Source organism: Lipophrys pholis (genome assembly GCF_963383615.2).
Source record: "Lipophrys pholis genome assembly, chromosome: 13".
NCBI classification, from domain to species: domain Eukaryota; kingdom Metazoa; phylum Chordata; class Actinopteri; order Blenniiformes; family Blenniidae; genus Lipophrys; species Lipophrys pholis.
Window position 1 is genome coordinate 28870428 of NC_137632.1, and position 18884 is coordinate 28889311.

An 18884-nucleotide genomic window follows, 5' to 3' on the forward strand; every position below is an offset into this window, starting at 1 on the left:
GAAGATGCTCTATAATCTGATGTTCTTGTTAAAGAAAGTAACTTATGAAAACAGGGCAGTATTATCGACACTCTGCAGAATAATACTGGACGATGAAATAAATCATAACAGTTTTGTTTGTATTTCGTTTCTATTGCCAAACTGTGTTTTTCAGGTTTTCATTAAACTTATAGCAAATGACCAAAAAACAAAGAAAAGCTCGTACGATTGAAGTTCTATTATAGAGCTGCTCTCCTGAGTCGGTCCAGAGCTTCACGCTGCTGGAGACAAACTGGGCTGTTAGTATCGTCTCTTCTCTGCGGCTACAAACAATGTCAATAATTGTGCAGCTTCCTGAATGATTCATACGCCGTTACTGTTCGACTCTCAGCAGGTGGAGTAAACAAGGACGGTTATGAAGTGAACACACACACACACACACACACACACACACACACACACACACACACACACACACACAGTGACTCGGAGCACAATCGTTGTGTTGAAACTCAAAACGCTACTAAACTTTTCCGTTTTCACTTCCTGTCTTCACGACTCACCGCCGTACGGACGGCTTTTAAACCCCTCCCCCCCCCGGTGTTAGTCCCCGCCCTCCCTGCTCACCTTTCAGGCTGTCGGCGAGCAGCGCCGCCTCGTGCTCGGAGTAGTGCACGACAGGCGGCGGGGACGGCGGCCGCAGCCAGTCGTCGTGGATCTTGCGGCGGTGGCGCTCCTCCCTGGCGAATAGCCGCTGTTTACATTCCCACTCGTACAGGTCATCTCGCGCCTGAGCGAAGTCAACATGGATCCTCCCCGAATCCTTCTTATCGGTGCTGGAGCCGATCCGCATCCGATACCCTGGAGATTAGATTAGATTAGATTAGATTAGATTAGATTAGATTAGATTAGATTAGATTAGATTAGATTAGATTAGATTAGATTAGATTAGATTAGATTAGATTGGATGAGATGAGATTGGATGAGATTGGATGAGATTGAATGAGATGAGATGAGATGAGATGAGATGAGATGAGATGAGATGAGATTGGATGAAATGAAATGTAATGAAATGAGATGAAATTAGATGAAACTAGATGAGATGATATGAGATGGGATTAGATTAGATTGGGTGAGATTAGATGGGATTAGATTGGATGAGATGAGATGAGATTGGATGAGATGAGATGGGATTAGATTGGATGAGATGGGATGAGATGAGATGAGATGGGATTAGATGGGATTAGATTGGATGGGATGAGATGAGATGAGATTGGATGAGATGAGATGGGATTCGATTGGATGAGATGGGATGATATGATATGATATGATATGAGATGAGATGATATGATATGAGATGAGATGAGATGAGATGAGATTGGATTGGATGAGATGGGATGATATGAGATGATATGAGATGAGATGAGGTTACTTTGCACCGACCTGACAGGTAGAGCGCCTTGTCCACCATGAACTCCTCGGTGAAGCGGATGTGGCAGAAGTTCTTCTTGCTCTTGCGGATGGCAGTAATCTCGCCACAGGGGTCGAAGACCTCCCGGATGATTTCCTCGGTGGCATTCTCCGGCAGACCTCCGACGAACACCGTCCTGCATCCTGGGGGGCGCTCTCGTGTGGACGGAGGGGGCAGGTCTGAAGAAACAACCACATCCTGAGTGCATCCAGTGCATGCAGTGCACCAAACCGCCAAACCACCAAACCGCCAAACCACCAAACCGCCAAACCGCCAAACCACCAAACCCCTACACCGCCAAACCGCCAAACCACCAAACCACCAAACCGCCAAACCACCAAACCGCTAAACCACCAAACCACCAAATCCCTACACCGCCAAACCACCAAACCACCAAACCACCAAACCGCTAAACCACCAAACCACCAAATCCCTACACCGCCAAACCACCAAACCACCAAACCACCAAACCACCAAACTACCAAACCCCTACACCGCCACACCACCAAACCACCAAACTACCAAACCGCCAAACCTCTACACCGCCACACCACCAAACCACCAAACCACCAAACCACCAAACCACCAAACTACCAAACCGCCAAACCTCTACACCGCCACACCACCAAACTACCAAACCACCAAACCGCCAAACCGCCAAACCGCCAAACTACCAAACCCCTACACCGCCAAACCACCAAACCACCAAACCGCCAAACCACTACACCAAACCACCAAACCGCCAAACCACCAAGCCACCAAACCGCCAAACCACTACACCACCAAACCGCCAAACCACCAAGCCACCAAACCACCAAACCACTACACCAAACCACCAAACCGCCAAACTACCAAACCGCCAAACCACTACACCACCAAACCGCCAAACCACCAAGCCGCCAAACCACCAAACCACCAAACCACTACACCGCCAAACCGCCAAACCACCAAGCCACCAAGCCACCAAGCCACCAAACCACCAAACCACCAAACCACTACACCGCCAAACCGCCAAACCACCAAGCCACCAAGCCACCAAACCTCCAAACCACCAAGCCACCAAGCCACCAAACCACCAAACCACCAAACCACTACACCAAACCACCAAACCACCAAACCACCAAACCACTACACCGCCAAACCACCAAGCCACCAAGCCACCAAGCCACCAAACCACCAAACCATCAAACCACCAAACCACCAAACCACTACACCACCAAACCGCCAAACCACCAAACCACCAAGCCACCAAGCCACCAAGCCACCAAACCTCCAAACCACCAAACCACCAAGCCACCAAGCCACCAAGCCACCAAACCTCCAAGCCACCAAGCCACCAAGCCACCAAACCTCCAAACCACCAAGCCACCAAGCCACCAAACCGCCAAACCATCAAACCACTACACCAAACCACCAAACCACCAAACCACTACACCGCCAAACCACCAAGCCACCAAGCCACCAAGCCACCAAACCACCAAACCATCAAACCACCAAACCGCCAAACCGCCAAACCACTACACCACCAAACCACTACACCACCAAACCACTACACCACCAAACCACCAAGCCACCAAACCACTACACCACCAAACCGCCAAACCACCAAACCACCAAGCCACCAAACCACCAAACCACCAAACCACCAAGCCACCAAACCACTACACCACCAAACCACCAAACCACCAAACCACCAAACCACTACACCACCAAACCACCAAACCACTACACCACCAAACCACCAAACCACTACACCGCCAAACCGCCAGACCGCCAGACCGCCAGACCGCCAGACCGCCAGACCGCCAGACCGCCAGACCGCCAGACCACCAAACCACCAAACAAACTACCGTCTCTAAAGTTGGAGTCACTGAACTAAAATATGGTTGGTGAAGTTTTTCATCCGTTTATTCGACAATATCTTAAAGTGAAAATGCTAAAAACCTTCGTGGTGTTTCGGGTTTCTGTGTACATGACAACGCAACTTTCTGAAAACGGCTTTTTGACAACGTTCCAATTCCATCAAACTCTGACTGACGTGTTCTCGTTATGAAAAGATGAAGCCAGAACATGAACCTCTGGTCTGTCGGGGCTGTGGGGGGTCTTACTGGGGTTCTGGGGGAACAGCGTGCAGCTCTTGCAGTGGATGATCTCCTTGATGGCGGGCAGGTCAGGGGGAACGGGCGGCGGCGGCGGGACCAGGCCGATTCCCGCCATCATGGGGTTGATGGGCGTGAGCAGCCCCAGACCCGGGTCGAACCTCTGGATGCACAGCGAGTCTGAGGAGGGGAAGACAACAGACACACGTTACTGCAGAACATCGCTGAGGCCAGTGACTCCTCCTCAGGTCTGAGAGGGAATCGAACCGGCGCAGCAGCTTCCGCTTCTTCAGCTTCTTTTTAAAAGCTGTTCTTAGCAGCAGGGCCACCATATCTCCAGGAGCCTTGAGCCCCGGGTCGGGGCAGCAGAGCTCGGCGCTGCTGAGGGAAGCTTCAGTTTCCATAACCAGAGAGAAGAAGAAGAGGATCCCAGGTTTCCATTGAGCCTCATGCTGAATGCGACACACAAATAACTAAATGCAAATGATCGTCGTTGTAAAAACGTAACGTCGTTAACGTTCTTATTATGGCGTCAGTAAGAGCTGCTAAAGAGGCTGCAGCCTGAATTACTCCATTACTTAGTATTAATGTATTCATCAGGGCCAGATGGTCTAATAAACGCTGCTGCCGGAGCTAAGAGGAGACGTTTCATCTATAAACTCCAGAATGTGACAGAAGAGCCTGAAACAGACCTGATTACCATGAAGCTGCTTCACAGAAACAACATCACAAGTGAATAATCTCATCAAGAAGATGAAGAAATCTCATGTAACAGAGGAGAAGATCCCACCAGGAACACGGAGCAGTTCAATCATATGATTCCAGAGGATTAATCTGCACATTAATTCAACTTTGCATAATTTCTGACTTCTGGTTTTACTCCATTACTTCTTTACTCATCTCGTCCTTCGAGGTAATGAGGAGCTGGATTCCATATACTGAACCTTTGGTATTGTCGCTCTGGGGAAAATTAGCATCTTCCTCCTGTAACATCAGATTATAGAGCATCTTCCCCCTCTAACTGTCAGATTATAGAGCATCTTCCTCCTCTAACTGTCAGATTATAGAGCATCTTCCTCCTGTAACATCAGATTATATAGCATCTCCCTCCTCTAACTGTCAGATTATAGAGCATGTTCCTCCTGTAACATCAGATTATAGAGCATGTTCCTCCTCTAATGTCCAGATTATAGGGCATGTTCCTCCTGTAACATCAGATTATAGAGCATGTTCCCCCTCTAACGCCCAGATTATAGAGCATGTTCCTCCTGTAACATCAGATTATAGAGCATCTTCCTCCTGTAACATCAGATTATAGAGCATGTTCCTCCTCTAATGTCCAGATTATAGGGCATGTTCCTCCTGTAACATCAGATTATAGAGCATCTCCCTCCTCTAACTGTAAGATTATAGAGCATCTTCCTCCTGTAACATCAGATTATAGAGCATCTTTCTCCCCTAACTGTCAGATGATAGAGCATGTTCCTCTGGAACATCAGATTATAGAGCATCGAAACAGATGAAGAGTTGATTCTCAGTGCCTCTTCTGTCAGATTAAAGGTTTCAGTGTCGGATCGTTGGTGTTTTTCATTTGAATATTTTCCTCCTGTTTGACCCGACGAGACCAAACCAGATGAGGAAGTGTTTTTTTTTTTTTTTTTCAAACTCTAAATTAATCTGCGCCCTTCATTCTGCAGCCTCACGACTGAAATTGCTTTTAGTGAAATTGGAACATAATGGACTCTCTGCCTTCCTCTGCTCTTTATCTGAGCTTCATATTTAACTCAGCGTCACAAATGCAGCGGCTTCACACTGAGAGACACTGAGAGACACTGAGAGACACTGGGAGACAGTGAGAGACACTGGGAGACACTGAGAGACACTAAGAGACTCTGAGAGACACTAAGAGACTCTGAGAGAAAGTGAGAGACACTGAGAGACAGTGAGAGACACTGAGACACTAAGAGACACTGAGAGACACTGAGAGACAGTGAGAGACACTAAGAGACACTGAGAGACACTAAGAGACACTAAGAGACTCTGAGAGACAGTGAGAGACACAGAGACACTGGGAGACACTGAGCGACAGTGAGACACTGAGAGACACTGAGAGACAGTGAGACACAGAGACACTGAGAGACAGTGAGAGACACTGAGAGACACTAAGAGACACTGAGAGACTCTGAGAGACACTGAGAGACACTGAGAGACAGTGAGACTCTGAGAGACACTAAGAGACACTGAGAGACAGTGAGAGACACTGAGAGACACTAAGAGACACTGAGAGACACTGAGAGACATTGATAGATCCCAGAAGTGGAAGTGATGACTGATGGAGACTGAAATGAGGATGTACTGACAGTGGAGAACATTCTGCTGCAGAGAACGTCTGATCTGTCGTGTTGTGTCGTGTACAGTGGTGTATTATTGTGTAATGTTGTGTATTATTGTGTAATGTTGTGTATTGTTGTGTATTGCTGTGTATTGCAGTGTTCTGCTGGACAGAGAGAAAGTGAAGCTGGAGGTGGAAGACAAACAGTGAGCGGACGACGGCGACAGCAGCAATGTTTCATCTGTCAGGGTGAAAATAGAGCGAGCAGGAGGGAGGAGGGGGGAGGAAGGATGAGTAGGGAGGAGGATGAGGGGGAGGGAGGGGGAGGGAGGATGGAAGAGGATGGAGGGAGGATGGGGGGATGGAGGGTCAGGGGGAGGGAGGATGGGGGAGGAGGATGAGAGAGGAGGATGGAGAAGGGAGAAAGGAGGAGGGAGGAGGAGGAAGGATGGAAGAGGATGGGGGAGGAGGGAGGAGGAGGGAGGATGGAAGAGGATGGGGGAGGAGGGAGGAGGAGGGAGGATGGAAGAGGATGGGGGAGGAGGGAGGAGGGAGGAGGGTGGCACAGCGTCCTATGCTCCCGTCTCCAGCACTGCAGTATTGGCTCCGCCCACTCGGCTGGCGGCGATCAAGTGTCTCAGATTGCAGGCGAAGGCAGCGTCACACGTCTCTTCCACTAATTTAATAGAAACCAATGGTTGTGTTGTGGCGGCGGCTGATGGAGAGACTAGGACTAGGATCAGGATCAGGACCAGGACCAGGACCAGGACCAGGACCAGGACCAGGACCAGGACCAGGACCAGGACCAGGCATTTCAACAACTATCTTGGGATTTTGGGTGTAATCCAACTGGTCTACTTCCTGTTGTCCTAATGTCCACCAGAAGAACCTTCCTGTCCGTCCAGGTTTGTTTGGTAGTTTAAGTATTCGTTGTTCAGCAGAATCCCAGAGACATTATGGAACTGGTCCAGATGTGAAGAAACGCTGCAGGACAAACACCAGAAGAAAAGAGAGCTTGACTCAGTGTTACTAAAAGTGGTCCGGCCCGTAATGAAGGAGGAGGGGAGAGAAAACACTGTGGCAGAGATAATCTCCCATAAATCTGAGCATGTGCAGCCGGGATGGATCGGGAGACGCTGCAGGTCTTAGGAAAACTCATTAAAGCGTTTGTCTTAGATAACCTCGACAGGTAAATTACACATCTCGGCGCCACACATTCATCATAATCACAAACGGCTGCTTGTTGCTCGCAGCTTTTCTCCCCGAGCCAAAGCGAGCGGCGCCAGCTCCATTTCTCTGGCTGCGAGCTGCCAGGCGTCTGCCAGAGGCCCGGGCGGAGGAAGACGTATAGCGAGGCAAACACAAAAGGCGGAGAGGTGAAAAACCCACCACGGGGCCAAGAACCAGAGAGACGAGCTGTGAGGGAAGAAAAGGAGAATTCACGCCTCTAATTGTGATTCTTTTCCCCGTTTCTGAAGCAGAATGACTGAAAAGACGTCCTGGGAAACATCTGCTTGGCGTCGCAGGTGAAGCTCATCAGTCAGAACTCCAGAGCCGCTCCCATTTTAACCCCGTCACAGCCGCGCTCCCAGGACAGAAGGTGGAACAGTGGAGCGAGTTTATTGAGAAAACAAGAGCAAGGCTGCATCCTGCAGGCCGTGACCCAGGAGCTTTGTAGTTTTTATCTTTTGGATTATGACGGAACAATGTGGAGGAAAACACCAACAACCCAAACCCAAAGCAAACAAAGGTTTGCTCCTCTGCTTCACTTGGTCAGGTGTGAACGCTCCCCGGACTCTGATCCGGATCAAACAAGTGAACTCCGGTCCGGATCAGGAGAGGACGTGACGTAGAGCGCAGTGCATTGGTGGTGTTGGTGTTGGTGGTGGTGGTGGGGGTGGTGGTGGCGGTGGCGGTGGCGGTGGGGGTGGTGTTGGTGGTGTTGGTGGTGTTGGTGGTGGGGGTGGTGGTGGGGGTGGTGGGGGTGGGGGTGGCGCTGGGGAAGTGCCGTTCTAGTTTTCATTGTTTCTTCTGTTTCCGTTTAAACGAAGATGATTTTCTAAATGTTTCAGTGAATCTGAGCCTGTTTGGCCTTTCAGCATCTTGAAACGACGGCCTTGTGCTTCGCTCTACATAAATAAAGTTCAATTGAATTGAATTCGGTAAAACGTCGATTCAACACGTCTCCATTCGCTGGCGGCGTTTCCTCTGTACGTCCCCGATCAGCTGAGCGTTTGGAGACGGTCCTCCGAGACGTTTCCTGAGCCCGATCCAAACGTCCTCGACCGTTTCTAAAGTTCCTGGCTCCGTCTGAATCCCTCTGCCGGCAGAGCGATCGGCCTCGTGTGGAGCCTGAACGCACCAGCAGGAATATTCTACACAGAAGTGGAGATGGAAAGTGAAGGCATGAGAAACCTCCTCCGGGCTGCGATGGTAGGATCCTGATGAAAAGCTGTGAGACGGTGAGTAGAGTCATTCGGACCTCAGAGGAACCTGCAGTGTCATCAGACGAGAGGAAACACCTGCAGATGTGCTCATATCACTCATTTCTCTGCTTTGTCTGATTCTCCTCATTTAAATGTTCCACATGTGGTTCAGCAGGGCGGCGAGCTGCAGCCGTGGCGTTTAACCATCGTCTCCTCCGACCGCCATGACATCATGTCGCCCATTTCACCTTCCCACCCTGGACTTTGTTGTTCCTCCGTCCTCCGTCCCACATTCCTTCAGTTCTTCTGGGATTAACACGGGAGAATGTCAACAACACACACACACTTTTTATTAGAGCGGCTCATCCCAACAGGCTCCATCACAGAGCGGCTCACCAGGCTCCATCACAGAGCGGCTCACCAGGCCCCATATTAGAGCGGCTCATCCCAACAGGCTCCATCACAGAGCGACTCATCTCAACAGGCTCCATCACAGAGCGACTCGTCCCAACAGGCTCCATCACAGAGCGGCTCACCAGGCCCCATATTAGAGCGGCTTATCCCAACAGGCTCCATCATAGAGCGACTCATCCCAACAGGCTCCATGACAGAGCGGCTCATCCCAACAGGCGCCATCACAGAGCAGCTCATCCCAACAGGCTCCATGACAGAGCGGCTCATCCCAACAGGCTCCATCACAGAGCGACTCGTCCCAACAGGCTCCATCACAGAGCGGCTCGTCCCAACAGGCTCCATCACAGAGCAGCTCATCCCAACAAGCTCCATCACAGAGCGGCTCATCCCAACAGGCTCCATCACAGAGCGGCTCACCAGGCCCCATATTAGAGCGGCTCATCCCAAACAGGCTCCATCACAGAACGACTCGTCCCAACAGGCTCCATCACAGAGCGGCTCACCGTCCAGCCTCACATGCTTCTCATCCTGACTGCGCCGCTCTAGCGCCGCTCCACACCCAGCAGAGCTCAGGAGTTTGACTCATCCAGACGTTTCTCAGATGCAGATGTGTAATCAGGCACAGCGCAGCCCAACAGGTTCACATCCCAGAGTCTACCTCCACCTCTCTTCACATGACAATTTGAAACAAACAGAGCAGTCCAATTTGGAAGCCACCACAATAAAAGCTCATGTTACTACTGTCACGCTGCCATAATAAAGGATGCTATTGGAATTTGTATTATTAATATATATATATATATATATCAATACCAGGCACAACCATGACCTTTTCACCATGAATGAGTTGGTTTGGGTATGAGGCAGTTTGTACCGCTCTAGGTAACCGAGTCACGTAATCCAGTACTCTGAATGTGATGAGATAGAAGTACAGACTTTTCACTCGGTGCAGTCGGAGCTGAATGAATCCTGTAAACACGACCGGCGGTACAATATTTTCTAAAAACAATGAGGGTGGAGCAGCGGATGACGTGGTTACCCGACACACCCGGGAATAGAGAGCAGTAGAAAGTACCTGAAAGCAGCTGCTGCCCGCCGAGGCCCACGGGCATGATGCCCAGGTTGCTCATGGCCGTGGCCCAGGCTCCGTGTTCTGACACCGGGACGCTCAGGTGGTTCTGCTCGGCGCCCAGACCGCCGACGCCGTCCGCTGCTGCTGCAACGCCGACAAACAAAACACAACCCAGCTTCAGGGGAGGGAGACAAGAAGCAAAGCTTAACCCTGCAGAGTCGACTTATTATTAATAAAACGCTACTTTTTGAAAAAGCAGCGACTCGCTCATTCAAAATAAATAAAAGATAAAATAATGGACTCCAGGTGACGTTGACGTCGCCTCCTTTCCCCTGGATTCATCTTAATGCCTGAGGAACCTGGATATTTAGGTCGTGTTTATAACGTCTTCAAGAGAAAACAGAAAACTTTCATAGCGTTCACTCAACAACGCGCCCTCAGACACTGGAAGGGCAACTTTCTGAAAACGTTCTGTCTCCATGGAAACAGGGGGACTAATATAGCAGGATATCTCTGTTACCTGTTTCCTGTTGGAATATTAATTCATCACCGTGACGACAGGAGTAGTTCTGCTTCCATAAAGTCATGGTTCTGCAGTTCTGTCAGCGTGAGCATTATTAGTATGAAGCTCAATATTCCAGAGCAACCCTCGTGGAGCAAAACAGACTTGGAACAAGTCAAGAACAAGATCAGGCACCGATATAACAAAGCAGTCCTTAATGTTTAGCGCTCATTGTTCTCTGCTGCATGTGTGTGTGTGTGTGCTTTCAGTACTAAAACGTGCAACAGCACCAACTAGTGGACCAACATGACAACTACATTTTTTTTCTCAAAACGTTGCAGAGTAAATCCGAAACATTCCTGAAGCGAAAACACAAAAAACGTTGCATTTTCACTTGATGCGTTGTCATGGAAACAGAGCCTGACTGTCCTCTCGCTGTAAATGTGAGTGTCCCTCGCAACCCTGGATTAAATAAAGCGATCCAGAAGACGGAGAGCCATTTTGAAAGTGGATTAAATGTCGTTTACGTACTGCTGGCCATGGCAGGTGGTAGTTCCTCTCTTCTCGGCGCTGTCCTGGCATCAGATCCTTCCGGAGACGTTGTGATGGTGACGGCTGCAGAAACAAAACCACTCATTCAGTCCGAGACGATCACAGTTCGTCCTCCTGAGGAAGACAGAAGAAGGGAGGAGGAGGACGAAGAGTTAGAATAATGACAAAAGTCCGGAAATATGCTGGAGATGAATCATCCAGTGAAAACTAAATACCTCGACGTACTTACGGAGGAACGTTACACACCAAACTACAGACTGTGAACACTTCAATTGATTTACAGTCATTAGATGCAAACTTATACTTAACTCACTATTACTCACTCTTAATAAGTGAGTAGTAGTGAACACACTACTACTCACCAAAATTTACAGTCACAACTGAAAACCAATAACATTGACCTGAATGTAACTTGGACCATAAAACCCACAAGGCCCCTGAAACACATGTAAACATGTATGAGTGTAAAACAGACATGGTGACACAGACTTCAGAAGAGTAACACACACACACACACACACACACACACACACACACACACACACACACACACACACACACACACACACACACACACACACACACACACACACACACACACACACACACACACACACACACACACACACACAGGTTTTCATGCTTTGCGGGGACAATCTTTCCCAAACAACCTTTGGTAAAATTACAAGGACACAGTGAGCCTTCACACACACACACACACACACACACACACACACACACACACACACACACACACACACACACACACACACACACACACACACACACACACACACACACACACACACACACACACACACACACACACACACACCTGTAGTGTTTAGAATCACGGTGTTGTTCAGGCTTTATGGGGATTTGCAGACTAATTTGCCGGCGTCACTCACACACGCAGTCGGACTCCATTGTGTGAGTTGTCGGCGGGTTGGCCTCGCGCTCATTACCGCTTCCCGCCCCTGAGCTGATGAGCCGAGCGCCGCTGTCGAAGCCACATGGAAAACATCAGAGGGAACAACTTGACAGCGCTCAGCGGCGCCGAACAAATCCCCCATTTCTGTCTGACAAGCCAGAATTCAGCTGCTTCCATATCAATTACAAGCAGAAATCACCACGACGACGACCGGCAGCCCGATGAGGGTTTTCCTGCAGCCTCACCGTCGACATGATACACACGACTTTACATCAACAACAGAAGTGTTTCACCTGAATACTGGACATATTGTAAATGTTACTGCTACTGTGTGTATTTTATAGAATATGGTCTAAAAGAATTCCAAATATATCAACAGAAATATATATATTTTTTCATCTTCAGTCTAAAACTGCAAATAAAATTAATAATCACTCATCTAAACTGCAGTTTCCTTTTTCTTCTTGAAGACAGTTTATTCTGATTAATAATTAAAATGACCAAACCTCAATCTGAAATGTCAAATCAGCAGCAAAACATTTGCAGAAACATTTTTTTCATTTCAATGTTATAGCTGCAATATTTAACTCGTATAAATCAAAATAATAATAAATCATCTAAACTGCATTTTCCTTTTCTTCTTTAGGTTGCACATTTTGTGACACGACTAAAAAGAAAAAACAAAGACGAGGCTGTTTTTTCGTTTTCATGCCCGCCCCGCAAAAAAAGTGTTCAAAATTCACTTTGACTTGACGATTGGAGCAGCAGGAGGTCGACGTCAGAGGTCTGCCAGTTATTATTTGCTCAGAGAATGTTTCCCCCATCAGGGCCTCCTGTACATCTATGTTTATTTATACATATATATTTATCTCCATTATCTACTTACATACCTACAATCTATTCTGTTGTACCACTATCTTAACTATCTATAACTAATTGTACAATGTGGAGCTGCTGTGATGATCGAATGTCCCCAGGAGGGAATAATAAAGTCTCATCTCATCTCATCTCATCTCATCTAACAATATTGAGTTTGGTGAAGCATTCTGTTGAACAGAAGGTGAATTAAAACCCAAACTCCAGTTAATTCATCATCCCAGCAACTTCGGTGTGACTCAGGTGAAACATCAAGTCCAGATTCAACGTGAACTGAGCTGAAAGTCAGTGTGACAGCGATAAATGTGTCTGAATTAAATTAATAAATACAACATTAGTAATTATCTAAATGTGTCATTAATTCATTAAAAATATCTGTTAATTTTATGTAAAAAAAGAAAAAAGCCATATAATTATTTCAGTATTTAATTGGTCCGGTGTTGCGTCATGAATTTATTTTATTGTTAAACTGGCCCAGCAGGGTCGGTGGGCGGGTCCTTACACCTGATTGGTTCTCCTGCACATCAGGTGTGTTTGCTGTGAATTGCCTGTAGCAACACATAGCTAACACATTTATATATTTAATTCCAGTTTTATTCATAAATGACACATTTAATTAATTATTTATTGGTGTAATATTTTGGCACATTTATTCCTCCAAACATCGGCACTCATTTCTGGATGTTTTATGTGTTTTCATGCATTCAAGGCATTGAGACTATTGTATTGTTGTTATAATACATTTAATTTGGAGGAGCCTTTCAGTCCCTCACGATGAGCAGATTCAGCAGAACTTCAAATCTCCACATGATTCTTAATTGCAGACGTGACGTTTGGACGAAACGTGCAGATAAACACAGGACGTTGTTTGTATCTCCGACCGTCAGCCAATCAGACGAGGGCGAGCATGGAGAGTTTACTGGGTATGAACTCCACACACACACACACGCACGCACGCACGCACGCACGCACGCACGCACGCACGCACGCACGCACGCACGCACGCACGCACGCACACACACACACACACACACACACACACACACACACACACACACACACACACACACACACACACACACACACACAGTAACAAAGATGCATAAACGTGAAGAAGAAGCCTGAGTGTCCTCACAGAGGCAGAAGAGCCGGAACACACCAAAACTCCTGCAGGCAGAATTAGGTCCCTGCTGATTCGGGTGTGTGTGTGTGTGTGTGTGTGTGTGTGTGTGTGTGTGTGTGTGTGTGTGTGTGTGTGTGTGTGTGTGTGTGTGTGTGTGTGTGTAGGGGGGGTTGTGGGATTGTGGATGAAGTGAAAGGCTTATGACAAGCCGAGGCGGCTGCTCGGCTGCAGCATCGCTGTGAGTTCACAAGTTTATTTTAGGAACAATTTATCTTTGCAAATAAAAGCGTGAAGCAGCTCGACTCGCTGAGACGCAAACGTCCGTCAATCACAACGGTCCAGACCGCAGAGTCTCCACCGACTCCCGGTCCCGCACCAACACACACCAACATGGAGACGAGTTCAGTTTAGTTTACGAGGTTTATACGTTCCAGTCTCATCTGAAATATACGTGGAGGTACAGTATGTTTACGACAGATATTCTAGGAATACTTCTGTCACATCTACAAAATATAAAGGAGCTTCATTTTGACACACTTCCACTGAGCCACACACAGGAAATGGACCAGACCATTGTGAGGCAGGAAAAAGGATTTTTTTAAACACAACAGCACAAAGGTCAACTTTCAATCCAGAGGTCAGTCCAGAGGACAGTACACGTGTCCTCAGGTAAGACATTGAGCCCCACATGTTCATATTGGGGGGCGTCCATCTTGGATGGAGTCGTTTCATTAATGTGTGTGTGTGACTGATTATGTAAAGCTTGTTCAACCACATCACATGCAATTAAAATATACCTGGTGAGATGATGGATGGATGGATGGATGGACGGACGGACGGATGGACGGATGGACGGACGGACGGACGGATGGATGGATGGATGGACGGATGGATGAGGGAAAACGTGAGTCGGTAGTTGAAAATTTGTGAATTTGCATGAACAGCGAGCAAAGCAGAGAATCAGGTTGATGCTGAGCTTAAAGTGTGACAGCAGCTCTCACACACACACACACACACACACACACACACACACACACACACACACACACACACACACACACACACACACACACACACACACACACACACACACACACACACACACACACACACACACACACACACTCGTTATCCAGGTAGGAGGTTTAATGGGCCGCAGCAGGCAGTTACTTGAAATCTACACAGACAAACACCTGCAGCTCCGTTCTGCCGCCAGTAACTGTCTTTGTTTAGCTGCTGACTGCGTCTGCCCTCCGTCTAATCCCTCTCATCTTCAGCGTGGCGACTGTGTGTGTGTGTGTGTGTGTGTGTGTGTGTGTGTGTGTGTGTGTGTGTGTGTGTGTGTGTGTGTGTGTGTGTGTGTGTGTGTGTGTGTGTGTGTGTGTGTGTGTGTGTGTGTGTGTGTGTGTGTGTGTGTGTGTAATGATCCTTCACAGACATGAAGTCTACCTCGGTGGCTCACGGCGTTTTCTTTGGTCCTTTCAGATACGGGTGTTTTCCTCTTGGTGTGCAACAGGAAACGCACACTTCAGGATTGTAACTAGAAAGTAGGAGGAGCTCAGACTGAGACCCAGAACTGGTTCTTTAGACGACCTCACTACGTAACCATGGCAGGATTTATTAGTGGGCTACATCTTAGCATCAATGCCACTAAAAGAAAGTAGAACGTGGTTTTAAAATGAAATCCCCCGTCACCACGAGCCAACACCTTAAGTTTCCACTTCTCAACACGATGTAGTACATCTGCCAGGCCTGCAGGTGGCGCTGTAACGCTGCCACAGAACTCCACCAGAACCAGAGAAGAAACCCGTAGAACCAGAGAAATCCATCATGTGTCCTTATTAAAGCTCCTGCAGCTCCACCTTCAGCAGGTAGCTGCTAATGCTGGTGTTGTTGATGACGTCATGGAGAGGGAGGCGGGGCTATAGGTGGAGCGGCGGGGCTATAGGTGGAAAGGCGGGGCTATAGGTGGAGAGGTGGGGCTATAGGTGGAGAGGCGGGGTTATAGGTGGAGAGGCAGGGTTATAGGTGGAGAGGCGGGGCTATAGGTGGAGAGGCGAGGCTATAAGTGGAGAGGCGAGGCTATAAGTGGAGAGGCGGGGTTATAGGTGGAGAGGCGGGGCTATAGGTGGAGCGGCGAGGCTATAAGTGGAGAGGTGGGGCTATAGGTGGAGAGGTGGGGCTATAAGTGGAGAGGCGAGGCTATAAGTGGAGAGGCGGGGTTATAGGTGGAGAGGCGGGGCTATAGGTGGAGCGGCGAGGCTATAAGTGGAGAGGTGGGGCTATAGGTGGAGAGGCGGGGTTATAGGTGGAGCGGCGGGGTTATAGGTGGAGAGGCGGGGCTATAGGTGGAGAGGCGAGGCTATAAGTGGAGAGGCGGGGTTATAGGTGGAGAGGCGGGGCTATAGGTGGAGCGGCGAGGCTATAAGTGGAGAGGTGGGGCTATAGGTGGAGAGGCGGGGCTATAGGTGGAGCGGCGAGGCTATAAGTGGAGAGGTGGGGCTATAGGTGGAGAGGCGGGGTTATAGGTGGAGCGGCGGGGTTATAGGTGGAGAGGCGGGGCTATAGGTGGAGAGGCGAGGCTATAAGTGGAGAGGCGGGGTTATAGGTGGAGAGGCGGGGCTATAGGTGGAGAGGTGGGGCTATAGGTGGAGAGGTGGGGCCATAAGTGGAGAGGCGGGGTTATAGGTGGAGAGGCGGGGCTATAGGTGGAGCGGTGGGGCTATAGGTGGAGAGGTGGGGCCATAAGTGGAGAGGCGGGGTTATAGGTGGAGAGGCGGGGCTATAGGTGGAGCGGCGGGGCTATAGGTGGAGCGGCGAGGCTATAAGTGGAGAGGTGGGGCTATAGGTGGAGAGGTGGGGCTATAGGTGGAGCAGCGAGGCTATAAGTGGAGAGGTGGGGCTATAGGTGGAGAGGCGGGGCTATAGGTGGAGAGGTGGGGTTATAGGTGGAGAGGTGGGGCCATTACATTTCCTGCTTCACACAAGTTTCTTAGCCTGTGACCTTTGACCTCAGTTAAAAACCTGATGAAAACAAAATCCAGCTTGTATGTTTATTTGTGAATAAATTTGTTTATCGGAATATTTTTTAAAGATATTTTATTTTCACATCAGATTTTATTCTACAACCGTTTTAAATGTCTCACGACTCATCATGCAGTCAATAGGAATGCTCAGTTTGACTCGTAAGCCCCGCCCCCTCTGTGTAGTTTAGAAAGGTCTCTCTCTCTCTCTCTCTCTCTCTCTCTCTCTCTCTCTCTCTCTCTCTCTCTCTCTCTCTCTCTCTCTCTCTCTCTCTCTCTCTCTCTCTCTCTCTCTCTCTGTCTCTCTCTGTCTCTCTCTCTCTCTCTCTCTCTCTCTCTCTCTCTCTCTCTCTCTCTCTGTTTCTGCTCACTTTCACGCACCATGAAACATTTACAGCCGAATGCATGTCATCTGGATTATTTAGGTGGGGACTTGAGTCCGGCTCTCTCTCTCACACACACACACACACACACACACACACACACACACACACACACACACACACACACACACACACACACACACACACACACACACACACACACACACACACACACACACACACACACACACACACACACACACACCCCTAAGTGACCCGTACAGTATTGTGGTTTCAGAAAGTGTCTTCAGCTATAATTATAATATATCTATTCAGAACTTGTTACTGTGGCTCCTTCAAAATAAGGGGCCACATTTCCACCACAACGTTCTCAAGTGAGAACTGAAAACATTCGTAGCATTTTGGGGTCCGGTTACACGACGACGAGTCCCTGAACACACAACTTTTCTGAAAGTGCTTCGACTCCGTTGCCATGGAAACGTGTCCTGCAGTTGCTCGCGCACGCAGGCAGAGTAAACATATATAAACATATAAACAGTCGTCCAGAGGAAAACGTTCCAGACGGTCGTCAGAACGACTCAGAAGAACATCACAAAACATCCTGTTCCCACTCTGGACACTTCCTGTTTGCACTGCTGCCTTCAGGAAAACAAGATAAAAATATAAAAATATAAAACAGTTTTTACTGCAGTCACTTTGCTACAAAACTACAAAACACTGTTAATGTGCAGTATGTTTAGAAGGACCACCTGAGTGTGTATGAGTGATGCTGTCTGATTTCTTTTATGTCTCTATTTCTATATATCTATGTTTTTACTTGTTGTACAAAAGTTGTGTTTTCCCCCGTTTCCACGGAGACGGAGCCCGAACAGTTTCCTAAAGTTCCGCTTTACATTTCCAGTGTCTCCGAGCTGCGTTGCCATGTCAACTGGACCTAAACCGCCGAGGATATATAAAGAGCATTCGAGAATTACAATGAAATGTTTTGGTTTATCCCACTTGTGTCCGTGAGCAGAAGCTGTCCTAACATCTGGAGCAGATGTGGAAGCTGCAGGTCTGGTTTGGAGGATCAGAGAATCTGTTTCGTTCAGGTCTGCTGCCTCCGATCAGCTTCTCCACAAACTCTCTGCTCTGAATCCATTTCTTTAATCTCCACATCCGGAGCCTTAAGAGGCGGCCCACATGCTGCCCATGAGCCTGGCAGCGCACGACGCCCGTCTTTAATAGGTGACCCACAAATCAGAGCGGCTCCTCGCCTCCTTTCAGACCCTCGCCGCTCCAGTTGTAAAAATATGTTGCACAAATTCCGTCTGCATTAAAAATGTTAATGGAGCATGGCAGCGGCCCTGGAGGAAATCTGTAAACATCCAATCTTCAGAGGCCGGCGGCTCGTCAACAGACCAGGGAGGAAGCATCACAGCTCCTCCGCCATCGCACGGCGCCGCACGGCGCCACACGGCGCCACACGGCGCCACACGGCGTCCTGTGAAGCTCCGCCCACAAGCAAACATGTTCTGAACGGCCGGATGGGAACGAGCGTGTCGAGGGAGTCGTGTCTTCCTGCTTCACTTCACACAGCAGAGAGAGAGAGAGAGAGAGAGAGAGAGAGAGAGAGAGAGAGAGAGAGAGAGAGAGAGAGAGAGAGAGAGAGAGAGAGCAGCGACACGTCGCTCTGCTCACAGTTTGACTCGACGTGTGAATGAGACACACACGTGTGAATGTTCAACATGAGAAACCTCG

General features: G+C 48.6%; 1 protein-coding gene across 1 annotated transcript in view; it reads right to left on the minus strand.

Moving 5' to 3' along the window:
* Nucleotides 1–10878, minus strand: part of enox1 (ecto-NOX disulfide-thiol exchanger 1) — a 37187-nt gene extending 26309 nt beyond the window's left edge. Inside the window, exons 1-5 of the mRNA XM_080478589.1 lie at nucleotides 10827–10878; nucleotides 9797–9937; nucleotides 3559–3729; nucleotides 1423–1629; nucleotides 607–840 (exon numbers count right to left, since the gene is read on the minus strand). Coding sequence (XP_080334715.1) covers nucleotides 607–840; nucleotides 1423–1629; nucleotides 3559–3729; nucleotides 9797–9937; nucleotides 10827–10836 — 763 coding nt within the window. The 5' untranslated portion in view covers nucleotides 10837–10878. The remainder of the gene's footprint in view (nucleotides 1–606; nucleotides 841–1422; nucleotides 1630–3558; nucleotides 3730–9796; nucleotides 9938–10826) is intronic.
* Between the last annotated feature and the right edge of the window lie 8006 nt (nucleotides 10879–18884).